General features: G+C 48.3%; 10 protein-coding genes across 10 annotated transcripts; 4 read left to right on the top strand and 6 right to left on the bottom strand.

Moving 5' to 3' along the window:
* Positions 1 to 152: 152 nt before the first annotated feature.
* Positions 153 to 707, bottom strand: N7469_003254 (protein required for cell viability; the record flags this gene model as incomplete). The annotated part of the gene is made up of 1 exon (XM_056642174.1): positions 153 to 707. The coding sequence occupies one exon, from the start codon at positions 705 to 707 to the stop codon at positions 153 to 155; it is 555 nt and encodes a 184-aa protein (XP_056504668.1).
* A 646-nt stretch (positions 708 to 1353) lies between these two features.
* Positions 1354 to 2305, bottom strand: N7469_003255 (uncharacterized protein; the record flags this gene model as incomplete). Its single annotated transcript, XM_056642175.1, has 2 exons — positions 1354 to 1790; positions 1819 to 2305. The coding sequence occupies 2 exons, from the start codon at positions 2303 to 2305 to the stop codon at positions 1354 to 1356; spliced, it is 924 nt and encodes a 307-aa protein (XP_056504669.1).
* A 32-nt stretch (positions 2306 to 2337) lies between these two features.
* N7469_003256 (uncharacterized protein) lies at positions 2338 to 2696 on the bottom strand (the record flags this gene model as incomplete). Its single annotated transcript, XM_056642176.1, has 2 exons — positions 2338 to 2585; positions 2606 to 2696. The coding sequence occupies 2 exons, from the start codon at positions 2694 to 2696 to the stop codon at positions 2338 to 2340; spliced, it is 339 nt and encodes a 112-aa protein (XP_056504670.1).
* Positions 2697 to 2751: 55 nt separating this feature from the next.
* On the bottom strand, positions 2752 to 3438 carry N7469_003257 (uncharacterized protein; the record flags this gene model as incomplete). Its single annotated transcript, XM_056642177.1, has 3 exons — positions 2752 to 2959; positions 2996 to 3297; positions 3349 to 3438. 3 exons carry the CDS (start codon positions 3436 to 3438, stop codon positions 2752 to 2754), a joined length of 600 nt encoding a protein of 199 aa, XP_056504671.1.
* A 2847-nt stretch (positions 3439 to 6285) lies between these two features.
* Positions 6286 to 7631, top strand: N7469_003258 (ZPR1-type zinc finger protein; the record flags this gene model as incomplete). Its single annotated transcript, XM_056642178.1, has 5 exons — positions 6286 to 6324; positions 6383 to 6509; positions 6574 to 6655; positions 6827 to 7226; positions 7314 to 7631. The coding sequence occupies 5 exons, from the start codon at positions 6286 to 6288 to the stop codon at positions 7629 to 7631; spliced, it is 966 nt and encodes a 321-aa protein (XP_056504672.1).
* Positions 7632 to 7647: 16 nt separating this feature from the next.
* On the top strand, positions 7648 to 7866 carry N7469_003259 (uncharacterized protein; the record flags this gene model as incomplete). Its single annotated transcript, XM_056642179.1, has 2 exons — positions 7648 to 7806; positions 7828 to 7866. 2 exons carry the CDS (start codon positions 7648 to 7650, stop codon positions 7864 to 7866), a joined length of 198 nt encoding a protein of 65 aa, XP_056504673.1.
* Positions 7867 to 8580: 714 nt separating this feature from the next.
* N7469_003260 (Peptidyl-prolyl cis-trans isomerase-like 3) lies at positions 8581 to 9070 on the bottom strand (the record flags this gene model as incomplete). The annotated part of the gene is made up of 2 exons (XM_056642180.1): positions 8581 to 8965; positions 9042 to 9070. 2 exons carry the CDS (start codon positions 9068 to 9070, stop codon positions 8581 to 8583), a joined length of 414 nt encoding a protein of 137 aa, XP_056504674.1.
* A 311-nt stretch (positions 9071 to 9381) lies between these two features.
* N7469_003261 (uncharacterized protein) lies at positions 9382 to 10192 on the top strand (the record flags this gene model as incomplete). The annotated part of the gene is made up of 2 exons (XM_056642181.1): positions 9382 to 9598; positions 9834 to 10192. 2 exons carry the CDS (start codon positions 9382 to 9384, stop codon positions 10190 to 10192), a joined length of 576 nt encoding a protein of 191 aa, XP_056504675.1.
* A 170-nt stretch (positions 10193 to 10362) lies between these two features.
* Positions 10363 to 10637, top strand: N7469_003262 (uncharacterized protein; the record flags this gene model as incomplete). Its single annotated transcript, XM_056642182.1, has 2 exons — positions 10363 to 10461; positions 10503 to 10637. The coding sequence occupies 2 exons, from the start codon at positions 10363 to 10365 to the stop codon at positions 10635 to 10637; spliced, it is 234 nt and encodes a 77-aa protein (XP_056504676.1).
* Positions 10638 to 11887: 1250 nt separating this feature from the next.
* N7469_003263 (uncharacterized protein) lies at positions 11888 to 12076 on the bottom strand (the record flags this gene model as incomplete). Its single annotated transcript, XM_056642183.1, has 1 exon — positions 11888 to 12076. One exon carries the CDS (start codon positions 12074 to 12076, stop codon positions 11888 to 11890), a length of 189 nt encoding a protein of 62 aa, XP_056504677.1.
* Between the last annotated feature and the right edge of the window lie 129 nt (positions 12077 to 12205).

Raw genomic sequence — 12205 nt, forward strand, 5'->3', positions numbered from 1 at the left:
TCCCCACATAAGAGACTCTCCAACCAAGCCTCCAGACTTTCAATGATAGCTCTTATATGCCCACGAACAATGACGTCTGTTCTCGGCTCTCTACATAGCCCAGCGTCCGTAGCATGTGAGGAATGTTACCAATGGTAGATGGAGCATCAGTATCAGCATTTTGCACATCGAAGCCGGTAGAGGTATCCGTTAAAGGAACCCAAATCCAATGTCTTTGCCTCGTCTTGATTCACGGGCCGTCTCGAGTGCTTTGAGGATATCGAGGATGAGGACCACGCTGGCACGCCGGAGAATGGCACTTTCAGGGATTGTTCGAGGGTGAGTGTCTTCAAGGCTAAATCAACTGCCTGTGACAATATCCCAGGGCCCAAGCCGAGAATATTCACCTGCGCTGCTGAGGCAAGTATGGGCAATGCAGATGCGCGAACACGTAAGTCATCTGGTTCATCATCCGATGATGCACCTGCAGCCCAGGCAGCGACTATATTCGCCGCGTCAGCCGCTTTTTTCTGGGAATTCCATATCGGAGTCCTCATCTTCTGCATCCTTATTTGGGTTTGTAGGTCCCGTGGAGAACTTCCACCCTCAGGCATGGCCGGTTCTCTCTGTTTCCGCTCTTCGCGCTCTCTCCGGCGCTTTCTTCTCAAGCTGTGATTTTCGCTCCTTTTGCGATTCAGGTCTTGACGTCGTCCCGCCACTGTGATCATGACATCGCCCAAGATCTTAGCCGTCTCACCGGACGATGCGCCTCGCCCAGGTCCTGAACGGTTCGGAGAAGAGATTCGCCTATTTTAAGGCGTTGATCCAGCGTTCTTTGCTCGGCTTTGTCGGCGTAGCTTTCGGCTAGAGTTTTGATGACGGTGCGAGGATGACGCGAGCAAAAGGTCCTATCAATTTGATGGCATTCAAATAGATGAATTCTTCATTGGCGGCTGACTCGCTGGTGTCTGTGATGATTGATAATAGCAACGTCAATGTTGATGGAATGTCAAGTACTAGGGTGACCCTTGCAAAACTAGCTTTGAAAGCAGCGAGAAACCCTCTGCTTGAACGGGGGAAGATCAGAATTGAGATTTGTCAACGCTTGACGATGTATATCGAGATCGGCAAGATGAGGTGCCGCTGGCTTTGTTTCATCATGCTCTGGGTGTGTGAGTTGGATTTCAACCAGCATGGATGATGTAGTGGCTGGCTTCGATAGTGCGGGAGGGAGTAGAGGAATGAGTTCATCTAAGCGGCCCCTTGATAGCTTGGAAGGGCAGCTGGGTGTCCGGCGAAGTGGTAAATTCAGGGGAAGCCAAAACGGTGGACAAAAGGCTGGATGCCGTGAAAGAGGACTCGGATGATTCATTCTCAGATGCATTTTGCGCTTGATTGCCGTCTTCGGGAACGATGTTGGCGAGGGAGGGATAAAGGACCTTGCCCTTTTCGTCTCGTTTGGCTGATGCTTGGCCGCCAAGCCTCTTTCAACTCTCCGTCGACAAGATGCTTTATGAGCTCCAAAACCCGCAGGGAGCCTCGAACAGAGTGTCTTTGAAATTGTCCAGCAGTCTTCTCGGCAACTTTGGCACTGACAAGTTTCTGGATGATGTTTTCTGACTCGCCAATGGTTGCAGACTTCGCCGTTCCGCTGGTAGTGGTGGATTGAACCAACCACTTCTCGCTGACATAGAGGAAAAGTATCACCAGTGCGTTCCTCGCCACTGGGATCAAGTGCCCAGGGAGGCTGACGAATGTTTCCGTGCGACTCTGCAAAGAGTCGATTAGGCGAATAATGTTCGATTGATCATCTTTTTGCTTCGTTCTTCGGAACAGAACAATGTTCCTCTCGTCGATCCATAGCGTAAGTCCAGGAGACACCCCCATCCCAGAGAAGGTTATCAACAAGCTTTCTGAGGGGCTGCACGCCGACCAGGTATGCTGAAGTACGTTGAAGAAGCTCCAACGTCTTTCCGTGCAACTCTTCCAGTTGTTTCTCCTGGGCATAGCATATCAAGCCCCAAAGCGGAATTAGGATAGAGGTAAATGGTTCTCTTGACAAGGCCCGGATCTCGGATGCTGAAGGGCTGAGACTCCTCAGCCTTTCTACCGCAATATCGATCATTGCATTGTTCACAATGATGTTTTCTTCGCTTGGATCCTCTATTTTGATTGGCGGAGAAGTTTCAATTTCTGCAGACTGTCTCAGCCAACGGGACAATTTATCGTCCAGTTCAGCAGTCAAAGCGGCAAATATTTTGGCTCCACAAATATTGAATGTCCAATGGTTTCTGGGCCCCATAAGCACGTTTCCCCAGAATTCCATTGCCAATAGCGTAGGATGCCGTCTTCTTCAAATCAAGGTCCGTTCCATCCAGCAATGTGAGTAGCTGGGGAGCTATGGTTGTAAAGTAGGGTAGGTCCGATATCCTGTGGAACGGAGGATAACAACCGAGATATTTGCATAATGGCTTGTAGGGTGAAATGGGGCCCGTTTGAAGGCTCGATTTGGGCTTCTTGGCCGAGAGATGGCGCGAACTGAGATGCAATGAACATGATCGTCTGTAAGACCCCGCCATTCCGTAGCGGTACGCGTGCAATTTGACCTGATATCGTGGATTTGAACCAATTCGTTGTATCTTGACTGAAGGAAGTTTGATAACATCGGCAAAAGAGCGACACTGGGTGTGCTGCAGAACGTCAATAACAAGGTCCATGTACAAGTGCATTTACGAGACAACGCACTCTTCGATGATCTTCATAAACCCGAGCCTATATTTTTCTTGGTCCATCGACGAAGAAACATTTGGGTTGAAAGCTTAACTCCGCTGTGCCACTAATGATGTCACTCAAGATGCGGCTCTTATGACGGGTTGGATGCCTCGGGGTAGAATCCGACATTATATTGAGAAGAACGCCCATTATCTGGCGAAGGAGAAGCTCATCGTGGGGCTTGCTACTCGCCGGAACAGTACCTTTGCTTGGCAATCACCCCAGCTGGCAGAACTGAGATTACTCTCTCTTGCAGTGGATCAAACGCCTGATGAAAGAGATGGATAAATCCCCTCCAGGGAAACCAAGTCCAGCAATGCATGCAGCAGCCGACGTCTCCTTGCATCCTCCAAGGCTGGATCCTCTCCCTCGCCAGCAGGTGCTATCAATTGAGATCATGATCTTCCAGGGCGTTGTAAATGCTGTGTGAATCTGGCTCAGGGTATCCAATGATTGACTGATGACAGCCCTTCCTTTAATGCTATCATCGGCACCTGCATCCTCGTAGATTGAGTGAATATACCTACCAAACCCTTTGCCCTGATACTTTTGTATTTCATCTTAAATTCGAATCAGCTTCTAGTCGGCATAAAGTACGAACTGCGTTACGATACCTCGACTCAGGACTGGGCTCAAGAATGCGTTGGCATTGTCAAATGCCACTCGGACCTGTCTTGGATCTCCCATCATGACCAGTGATCGAGTTAATCGCCATTTATTCCATCGTGACGTGAATTCAATCCTCATCAGAAATGCTCCTCCAATGATACGTCATCTTGGCGGGACAATCGTTGATTAGTAATATCGATAAGAGATGACATAAAGCGCGTCCATCACGTGCTCACCCGTCGCGACAGACGCCTCGGCGCGTCATTTGATAGCTCTCGGCGAGTCTCTTTTGCCTTTGTTGTGTACAGTCAATGCCCAACCCGACTTTCTTCAACATGCCCAAGGACGTTTTTATTAGAATGGAAAGGCCTCTGTCTATCAACCAACATGGATTCTGCTTGAAGCAATACAATCTTCATTGCACCCAACGTTTTGTTTACCAGCGCCGGAGTTTCGGCCCATCTTTCAAGGATGTGGAGCCACCAAGTTTCTAGCCATCCAAGGCATACAAGTACAGCGAGTCCTTCTTTGATCCGGCTATCAACCGAGAACGTCTTTTCTATGTTCAATCGAGCTCGATCATGTCGTACGGGCGATGTTGGGATCTAACCCTAAGACTTATCCAGTCGTCTTGTCTCTCGAGGCAACAGTTTCACAGAGAAAGAGCACGCCGGGTACCACGATTAGCGCAATTTATCTATGATGGATTAATTACGCGAAAGTTGCTCGTCATTGCCAGAGCTCTTCGGGGTTTAGAAGACGGTTTTACTATGCAAGTGTCCACAAGGGCCATGCGTCGGTTCTACCAATCATGAGTTTGCGTGCTGGTCAAAATCGGATGGTCAACCTATGCTTCAAATGATCGTTGCCATTGAAGAAAGAGGGGTGGAACGCGCCGGGTACCTCAGTATGAGACTGCCCTTTGGAGGATCAACCGACAATGCGGCAGATTGAATTGAATTGCGATGGTCGGTATTGGAATGCCTAGGGCATCAACTAAGATGGATCAGAAATGCGGCGCCTAGAACACAACAGTGACCATTACACACAGCATTGTGACGACAATTTAAAAGAATCCACTCGTCAGGAACCATCCATTATCTCCTGAACTTGTTCCAGGCATTTTCAGCAGTATAGAATGCCGCGAGGTCCTTCTATTTTGTCCGTTTCCATGGCTCCTTGAGTCAATTCAATGCTTTTGGACTGTTGGCACGTTCCGGCCTGGCAATGGATTTCCCCATGCGAAGTTTGACTGTTTTTTGACATGGTTCGTTTGCGCTTCTTTTTCGACTCTGTTTTGCAAAAGCTGTCGCCCGTCCAGCGCGTGTTCCCACAACGAAGATTCCTGGAAATCTTGCACCTTTCTTTTACTTCTTTCAGTATCGCAATTCCTGAGCTTCCAGCAGCTAGGCACCTCGTTTTAAGGCGACCGCCATCGATTCGACTACCGCGGAAGATCCAGACCCTCTGTGTTAACCATCTCTTCGTGAATACTTTTTGCGAATTGATTGATGGGCGTCGACTACAACAACAATAACTTATGTTCGTTGTCCTTCCTTAGGAAGAAGGAAGCGGTTTTTTCCTGGATGTTCTTTGTTCGCTTCATCAATGCCCTCCTGTGATTATTCGCGGTTGATCAGGGAGGAAACAAAAACCCGTCCCAGAGGGTACCTGTACCACACATAAGAAACTGGCTCGGGCTTGCTGGCAAATCGCGGTGTACACGCATTGGCAGCTTTGAACGTTCCCGAGGGGAATGCAGATTCTGCAAGCTTGGATTCGGCTGATCGTCAAGGCCAGTCCCAATCACGCTTTGCTTCTGTGGTGTGCGGAAGGAAGAGTGTTGCATTGATCTTCCTACAGCTTTCTCTCGATCTCCATATTTTCTTCAACTCTTTTGGTCTTGTTCCTGGTCGGTAGAGCTCTTAAATTGATCTCACACAACGCCGTGGCCTCTCGCTCAGTTCCAAGGCATTCATTTCTCCCGAATCCTCTTTCTATATCTTCATATAGGACCAGTCCGCGCTGCGGTGTCTCGTCGTTCCTGGCATGCGTGCGTTAACCAGGGTAGTATGGGACCTCTCTCGAGTGAGGATCTAAGCTTTGGCTTGTCCACACTATTCATGTTCCTTCATACCATAACTCAGCTATGTGACCTCAATCGGAGCTGATCCGGCGTGAGTCCTAGAGTGACGGATAGAATCGCCTTTGATCTTAACTACCAAGGAGCTGCTGGTGGCTGCTGGAGTAGAATCTCTGTTTGACTTGGCATGACGGGGAGCAGATTATAGTACCGTGAGACGGCCGTTCAATCACCGTTCTCTCTACTTCGGTGGAGAGGACCATTCTTTCCTCGATAAGTGTTCCTTTCTTCAGTTATTGGGATAAACCGGAACTAACTACTATGCATCTAGAGAAAGGGGTTCAAGTTACCTATTCACCAGCGTTTATGTAGCCGACCATTATTGTTCCCTCAGCAAAAAGATTGAATCATATGCATAATCACAAAAATTTTTTTTTTTAAAAAAAAAAATTGATTTACTTCTTATTTTCCACTTCATATACTCCGCTTCTACCTGGATCTACATAATGTATGACATCGGGCATGCATTAATCAGGTGTCCCCTCAGCCCCGCCACCGCAGAACGAAAAGGAATGTTCCGCCGCGGGAGACCCTTTCGCGATACGAAATCCTGCCACTTGGACCTCTCCAATTAACTTTCATTTTTTTCCTCTCCTTCTTTTTGACTGAAATTACTGGATATTTTTCTTGTTTTCTCATTTACATTTTCATTCTATATAGCACAAAATGTCCGCCGACGAGAAGACCACGGCTCAGTCGCAATTCGACATGCCGTTGAGTCGCAGTTCAAGATATACGGGGATCGTGAAAAGGGAGAAGGCGACGATGAGGATCTCGGCCCCATGCAGGTCGAGTCGATGTGTATGAACTGCCACGAGAATGTAAGTCTTGACTGCGCAATACAAATGATTTTGAAGTCTTGCGTATACTAATCGCCAGTCGATCATGAGAGGAACTACCCGTCTGCTTCTCATCCGCGTGCCTTATTTCCGCGATATCATTCTCGATCCCTTTGAATGTCCACCATGCCACTTTACCAACAACTCGATCAAGGCTGTCGGCCAAAGTACGTGATCAATTTTCTCAAATTTTCCAACTCAAGCGAAGTGCTGACAATGTTCCCAATTCAGTCCAGACCCAAGGCGCAAAGTACACCCTGACGGTCGAGAGCCAGGATGATATGCAGAGACAGTTAATCAAATCCCGACCAAGGTGTCCCACCATCGCTCACTCGGAATTGAAGCTCCACGCGAAGGAACCTTGACCGACGTTGAAAGCGCCATTCAGCGTATCCACGAAGGTCTTTCCAATGATCAGCCTGCCCGACCAAGAGGCGACCCCCCGAACTCCACGATGCCCTCCAGCCTCTCATCGATAGCCTAGAGCTACCTTGACGGTACCGGTTTCCCCTTCACGATCTCCCTGGACGACCCCGCTGGTAACTCCTGGATCGCACCCAACACCCAGGCCCGTGGCAATAAGTACTCGCACCACGCTTTACTACCGTACCCATGAGCAGAATGAAGAGTTTGGAATCGCAGCCGACCCCGATGCGGCGCAGCCGAGGACCCCGATTCGGAAATTGTGGATGGCAAATAATACTGCCTTCCCGCTGAGTCCCCCGGTTGCAGCAAGCCTTCGAGCTGCCCATGGAGAAGGTCAACATTTTTACTTTAAGGAGGTTTACCTGTGGAGCAACGTCTGCGAGCACTGCGGACTGCGCTCTTCCGATGTCAAGACTGGCGGAGAAGTTCCTGAGCTTGGCAAGCTTATCACTTCGACCGTGAACGAATGAGGTTCATTTTTCTCGCGATATTCTTTAGTCTGATACCTGCGCTGTGCACAGTGACGACTCGAGATCTGTATCCAGGCTGGTACCCTCGGCGGTCGATTCACTACCCTCGAGGGTCTGCTCACGGAGGTACGAGGCAGGCTGAAGGGCCACCTTTTCGACATTGGCGGCGGTGGTGGTGACAGTCTTGAGTCCACTGAGAAGGCCAAGTGGGACCGATCCTCGCGTGTCTCGAGGGGGCTATCAATGGTGACTTTGAGAAGTTCGGTGGTCAGTTCGTGGTTACCCTCGCCGATCCTTTGGCCAACAGCTACGTCCAGGATCTCTGCGCACCTGCCTGCGGATCCCCAGATCACTATTGAAGAGTACCAACGCACGACTGAGGAGGGAGGATGACCTTAGCCTTAAGGACATGAAGACCGAGGGCTACGAGGAGGATGCGCAGGAGCAGAGAGTCATGATCCAAGTCTGCTCCATGATGTTTACCGACTCCGCTTTTTTTCCACTTTATATCCATTTTCATGATGACGCGATTGATTTCAGTGTTTCTTTGCATGATGGCGTCTTGACGGTACTATGTACAGATTTTTAGATATCCGGCGATGAGGGGACGGCTGTGGGAATGATCTAAGAAAGTTTCCTGTGTTTTTGGCAGATAAAAGAATTCATTGGGTACTCTAGTAAATAAATTATTGCACTCATACTGATATCTCTCTCCTTGATTTTGTAACCAGTCCAGTAGTATATCCTTCCTCCGAATATAGCATTCTTGTGTTCCAGCTGCGAGCGATTTGGCAGGGATTTTTCATTTCTTGTTACTTTCAGTTTGCCTGGCAGAGAAGCTAGAAAAGCATGACCAGACTGTACACGACTATGTATTGAGTTGGCAGCCAAGTTTCCGGTCAATTTAGAGTTTTCCAAGCTCACTGAGATGGATTGAGTGATGTCAATTTTGCATGGGTGTATGTGAACTTTTCAATCAGAAATTACATAGCTGGTGTCCCTTCCCAGAGAAGGATGGTGCGAAGCACAACTTCGAACTCAATTCTTACATAAGGACCCTCCTATCTTAACCCCAGGGTTGAAATAACGATATGTCCAGTCTCTCACTTCGCAAATGGGTTCGCATGCATCGTGACATGATTGATTGGAACGCTTCCGACTCTTCTCCCTCCTTGGGCTGCGACACCTTGCCTTTCTTATCAACCCTGACATTGGCCTTCTCAAGCTTGGTCAAGACATCACCACCTCATCTTGAGCGCCCAAACCAAGAACCTTCCCAAAGACGGTACTGTTGCCATCTAAATGTGGCGCCGGACTAAAGTAGATAAAGAATTGGCTACCGTTAATCGTCAGGCCTGTCGCATTTCGAGTCTTCGGTGCCGTCCTTATCCCCTTCACCGGGCGGTAAGCCATTCATTGGATACCGCACCTGCTCGTTCTGACGGAGACAGGGAGACTCAACCTCTTGGTTCAGAGCCGAAAGGTGATTTATAGACGTGCCACCTTTCGGAACCTCGAAGGGAAGCATGGGTTTGTTGGAGGCAGAGGGTTTTCCTGCGGGGCCAAGGGAGATATCTCCCGTCTGAATCATGAAGCCGGGCATGATTCGGTGAAATGGGATATCATTGTATGCGCCACATGCGCAGAGGGCGGAGAAGTTCTCGGCAGTTTCGGGGGATTGCTTCGCAGAATAGCTCGACCTTGAGGTCGCCTTGAGTCGTGTGCAGCTAGTGAAAAGCAAGTGTTAGCCGTTGTTGAAGCAATATACCCTTTTTGTAAAGCACAAGAAGCCCGAAAACATACACGAAGTGTCTACCTACTGTGACAGACATATTTGCGAGTTCTACTCTTCTAACGTAGTAGAAAGAGACTGCGAGGAAGTTCAAAAGTTGACCCAGCGATATCGTGATTAGTCATGGACATGCGGCGTGGCGTCGGAGAAGACCAACTGAGACTGTCAATTGTTTATTCCTTGGAAGTCTCCAATTCCAGGTGAAAACACAGACAACCCTTCGAACTTTGCTGATATACTCTCGGCGAACCCCCTCTTACTCTTGTATACGAGTACACCAATACCACACTGTTATCCATCGCCAACCTCCGCATTTCACAAGACCGTTGAGATCTGAAGCACATCGCCAGGATGAATAACCGACCAGTTGAGCAAGCTTTGGGGATTTTGGTTCCGACAGATGCTGGAGACTACCCGGAGAAGCTTTTAAACCTCCCATTGAGCCTCGTCGCGCAGTCCCAGAGCCTCTCCAGTAGCTTGAAGCCGGAGGAAGAAATCGCTCGTCCTTATGCTTGCGCCGGAATTGCTTGCAGGAGGCCACGCAGCTCGCCTTCTCGTATGCTCACAGGTATCTATTGGATCACTGCTGACGCCAATCTGGGAATCCAATCAGATTGACTCGCGCTCTCGGACTTCCTCTACTACTCGGACACCCGCCATGCCCACCGCGGCGCATTGAAGAAACTCTACGCATGGCTTGACAGGTCTCTTTCGGCACGATCAACGGTGAAAGTCGCTGAGCCAGTGGATCAGCTGCTGGCTCACCATCTCGAGCTGCATCCGGACAAACTACACCCACCAAGGGCTCGCTGCCCTTACACGATCACCTAGTAAAGTAGCGCCAACACCACGCGGTCTACAAAATACACCTTCCAAATCTACCTCTCTGAAAAGAAGCGTCAGTGTAGCCAACAAGCTCAACTCACCATCCGAATCCCCAAGGAAATCCATCACGGCTCATCCAAGGGGTATCACTAAATCAACAATTGTACCGGGATCTCCGGCATGGGCAATGGCCGCTATTCGAACAATCTGCAAGACTCTCGCAACTCCTGCTCCACGAACTACAACTTGGTCTCGTCCTCCGATTTCTAGAACATTACCGCCTCTCATCTTTCCTGCAGTTTCATCTATTCTTTTCATGCGTCTAGCATGTCAGTAGATGAGGAAGAGGTGGACGAGGAGGTTCTGGATTTCCTCGCAGCCTATCGTCTCTATCAAACCCGCCGGGAATGATGACGACTTCAAGTAATTAGTCTATGCCATGGCTGTCGCTGTTTACTTCCTTGCACCGCGATACGGTGGAGCCCAGCACCCTCGAAGAAATGGATGATGCAAGTGCCGATGCCCAAAAGATGGACAAGAAAACATTTACCGAGATGCGCCAAACCGCCCTTGACTAGCTCTGGACTTCCAACGATCGACAACATCGTGATGATGTAGATCAATGGATTGCCATCATCATGGAACAGGGGTGGGCGAATGGACAGGATGGGTTTGATAATATTTCCCTATGCGGGGAGTTGGATGGTGAAGATGAAGAAGGTAACTCTTATCGAAATCTTGATGAGGAGGATGCGGCTCTTAGAGGCGTGAAATTTACCTAGTGTAAAACGGCATGGCGACAGCTCGTTCTAACAATGGAAATTTTTACGGCGGCCTCCCTGGCCTGGCTGGGCACTATGATGCAGGATTGGATTGGTTGAGCGAAGATCGTCAAGAGGATTTCGTGAATGGAAAGCGGATATCACGTTCGATTGACAAGCCGCTTGCTTGATGTTCTTGACTGTTCGGTGGCATAGTTGGTGCTAGAAAAATCTGATACCCTTTTACTATACAACACAGCAATTATCCCTGTTTGGGAGTCATAATAGTCCAATAATCAAATATCAGAATCGAAATTGTATTGTATGAGGTTTGTAATCAGTACTATAACTATCTAGAATAACACCATCGATGTCACTTATCTATCTTTCTAGTTCAAGTTCGATGCATGTGTTGTGTGTCCAGGGCTACATGACCTGTTCAAGTCCATATCCAAACACTAAGAGGTTTAATATACTCGAATGCCGTCAAAGAAGATAAAGAACCAAAAAGTAATCAGTACCAAATGCTCTGAGTCCGGTGATGAGGGATATCTTCGTTGTGTTCCTGTTGTAGGTTCTTCATCGTATCGTACAGAAAGAAATCAATTAAAAATGGCACTTATTCCGTACGTTTCGGGGCTTCTCTGTCTCGGTTTTTCCTTCTGCAGTCTCCATTCCGGCTTGGAGTCTTGGCGTATTTTTTTCAGAAGAAAAACACCTTTGCGTCCAGCAGCTTTCACTTCGGGTGGCGCTTTTCAATTTCACGTTTGATGAGCTCCACACACTAGATACGGTGCTGCGAAGCTTCTGTTTCCCAGTTGAGCCTGATGGGGTTGTATCGTACGAATATGGCTCTCTAATGCGAGACAATCAGCAGTTAAGCTGGCGTACATTTTGGAATGCGATAGCTCAAGGGACGTGGTTAGAGGGCTAATATTGTTGCAAATAATGAGTCCGTTTCTCACCTGCAAACATAGTGTAACCTCATCGATGTCATTAAATTTTTTAAAGTCTTGCCATTGAAGCAAGCCCAAAGATCTGTAAATAAGGACCCGAGCGCGCCACACAGCTCGATTTTTTCCATTGAGCTTTGTCTCACTCAGAGCAAGCAAAGTTTTTTGGTGAACAGGTTGACCAGGCCTGCTGCGAATAAATTGGCATCTTCAATGAAGAAAAGTAACAAAGCTTCCTCCAAATTCCTGAGTAGCATAGCATTAGGAACCAATTTTCAGTAGATCTTGCTACATACGTTACTCACATTGCAAAGGACTTCACCTGCTTCGCAAAAATACTTGCATTCGTTCTTTGAACAAAGGAATTTCCTCATCAGTCGCGGATCGGAAAACATGTCGAACAGCTCCTCCGTATTGCTCTTCATCAATCCAGAAATCTGGGTTGTGATGGGGATTCCTCTTCAAGCTGCCCTCACTGCTGCAACCAAACTCCAATAACCAGTCCATTCTTTTAATTGCGATACTCGATGCAGAAACGCTTTGATTCATCTTTCTGATTGAGCCAAAAGCTAAAATTCAATAGTCCATCGTGAAAGCGGAATCGACTGCACTTTCATCTTTGGTTTGCGGGTGTAG

The sequence above is a fragment of the Penicillium citrinum genome (genome assembly GCF_028827155.1).
Source record: "Penicillium citrinum strain IBT 23319 chromosome Unknown utg000002l:1.0-3833315.0:1.0-3834789.0, whole genome shotgun sequence".
Classification (NCBI taxonomy): domain Eukaryota; kingdom Fungi; phylum Ascomycota; class Eurotiomycetes; order Eurotiales; family Aspergillaceae; genus Penicillium; species Penicillium citrinum.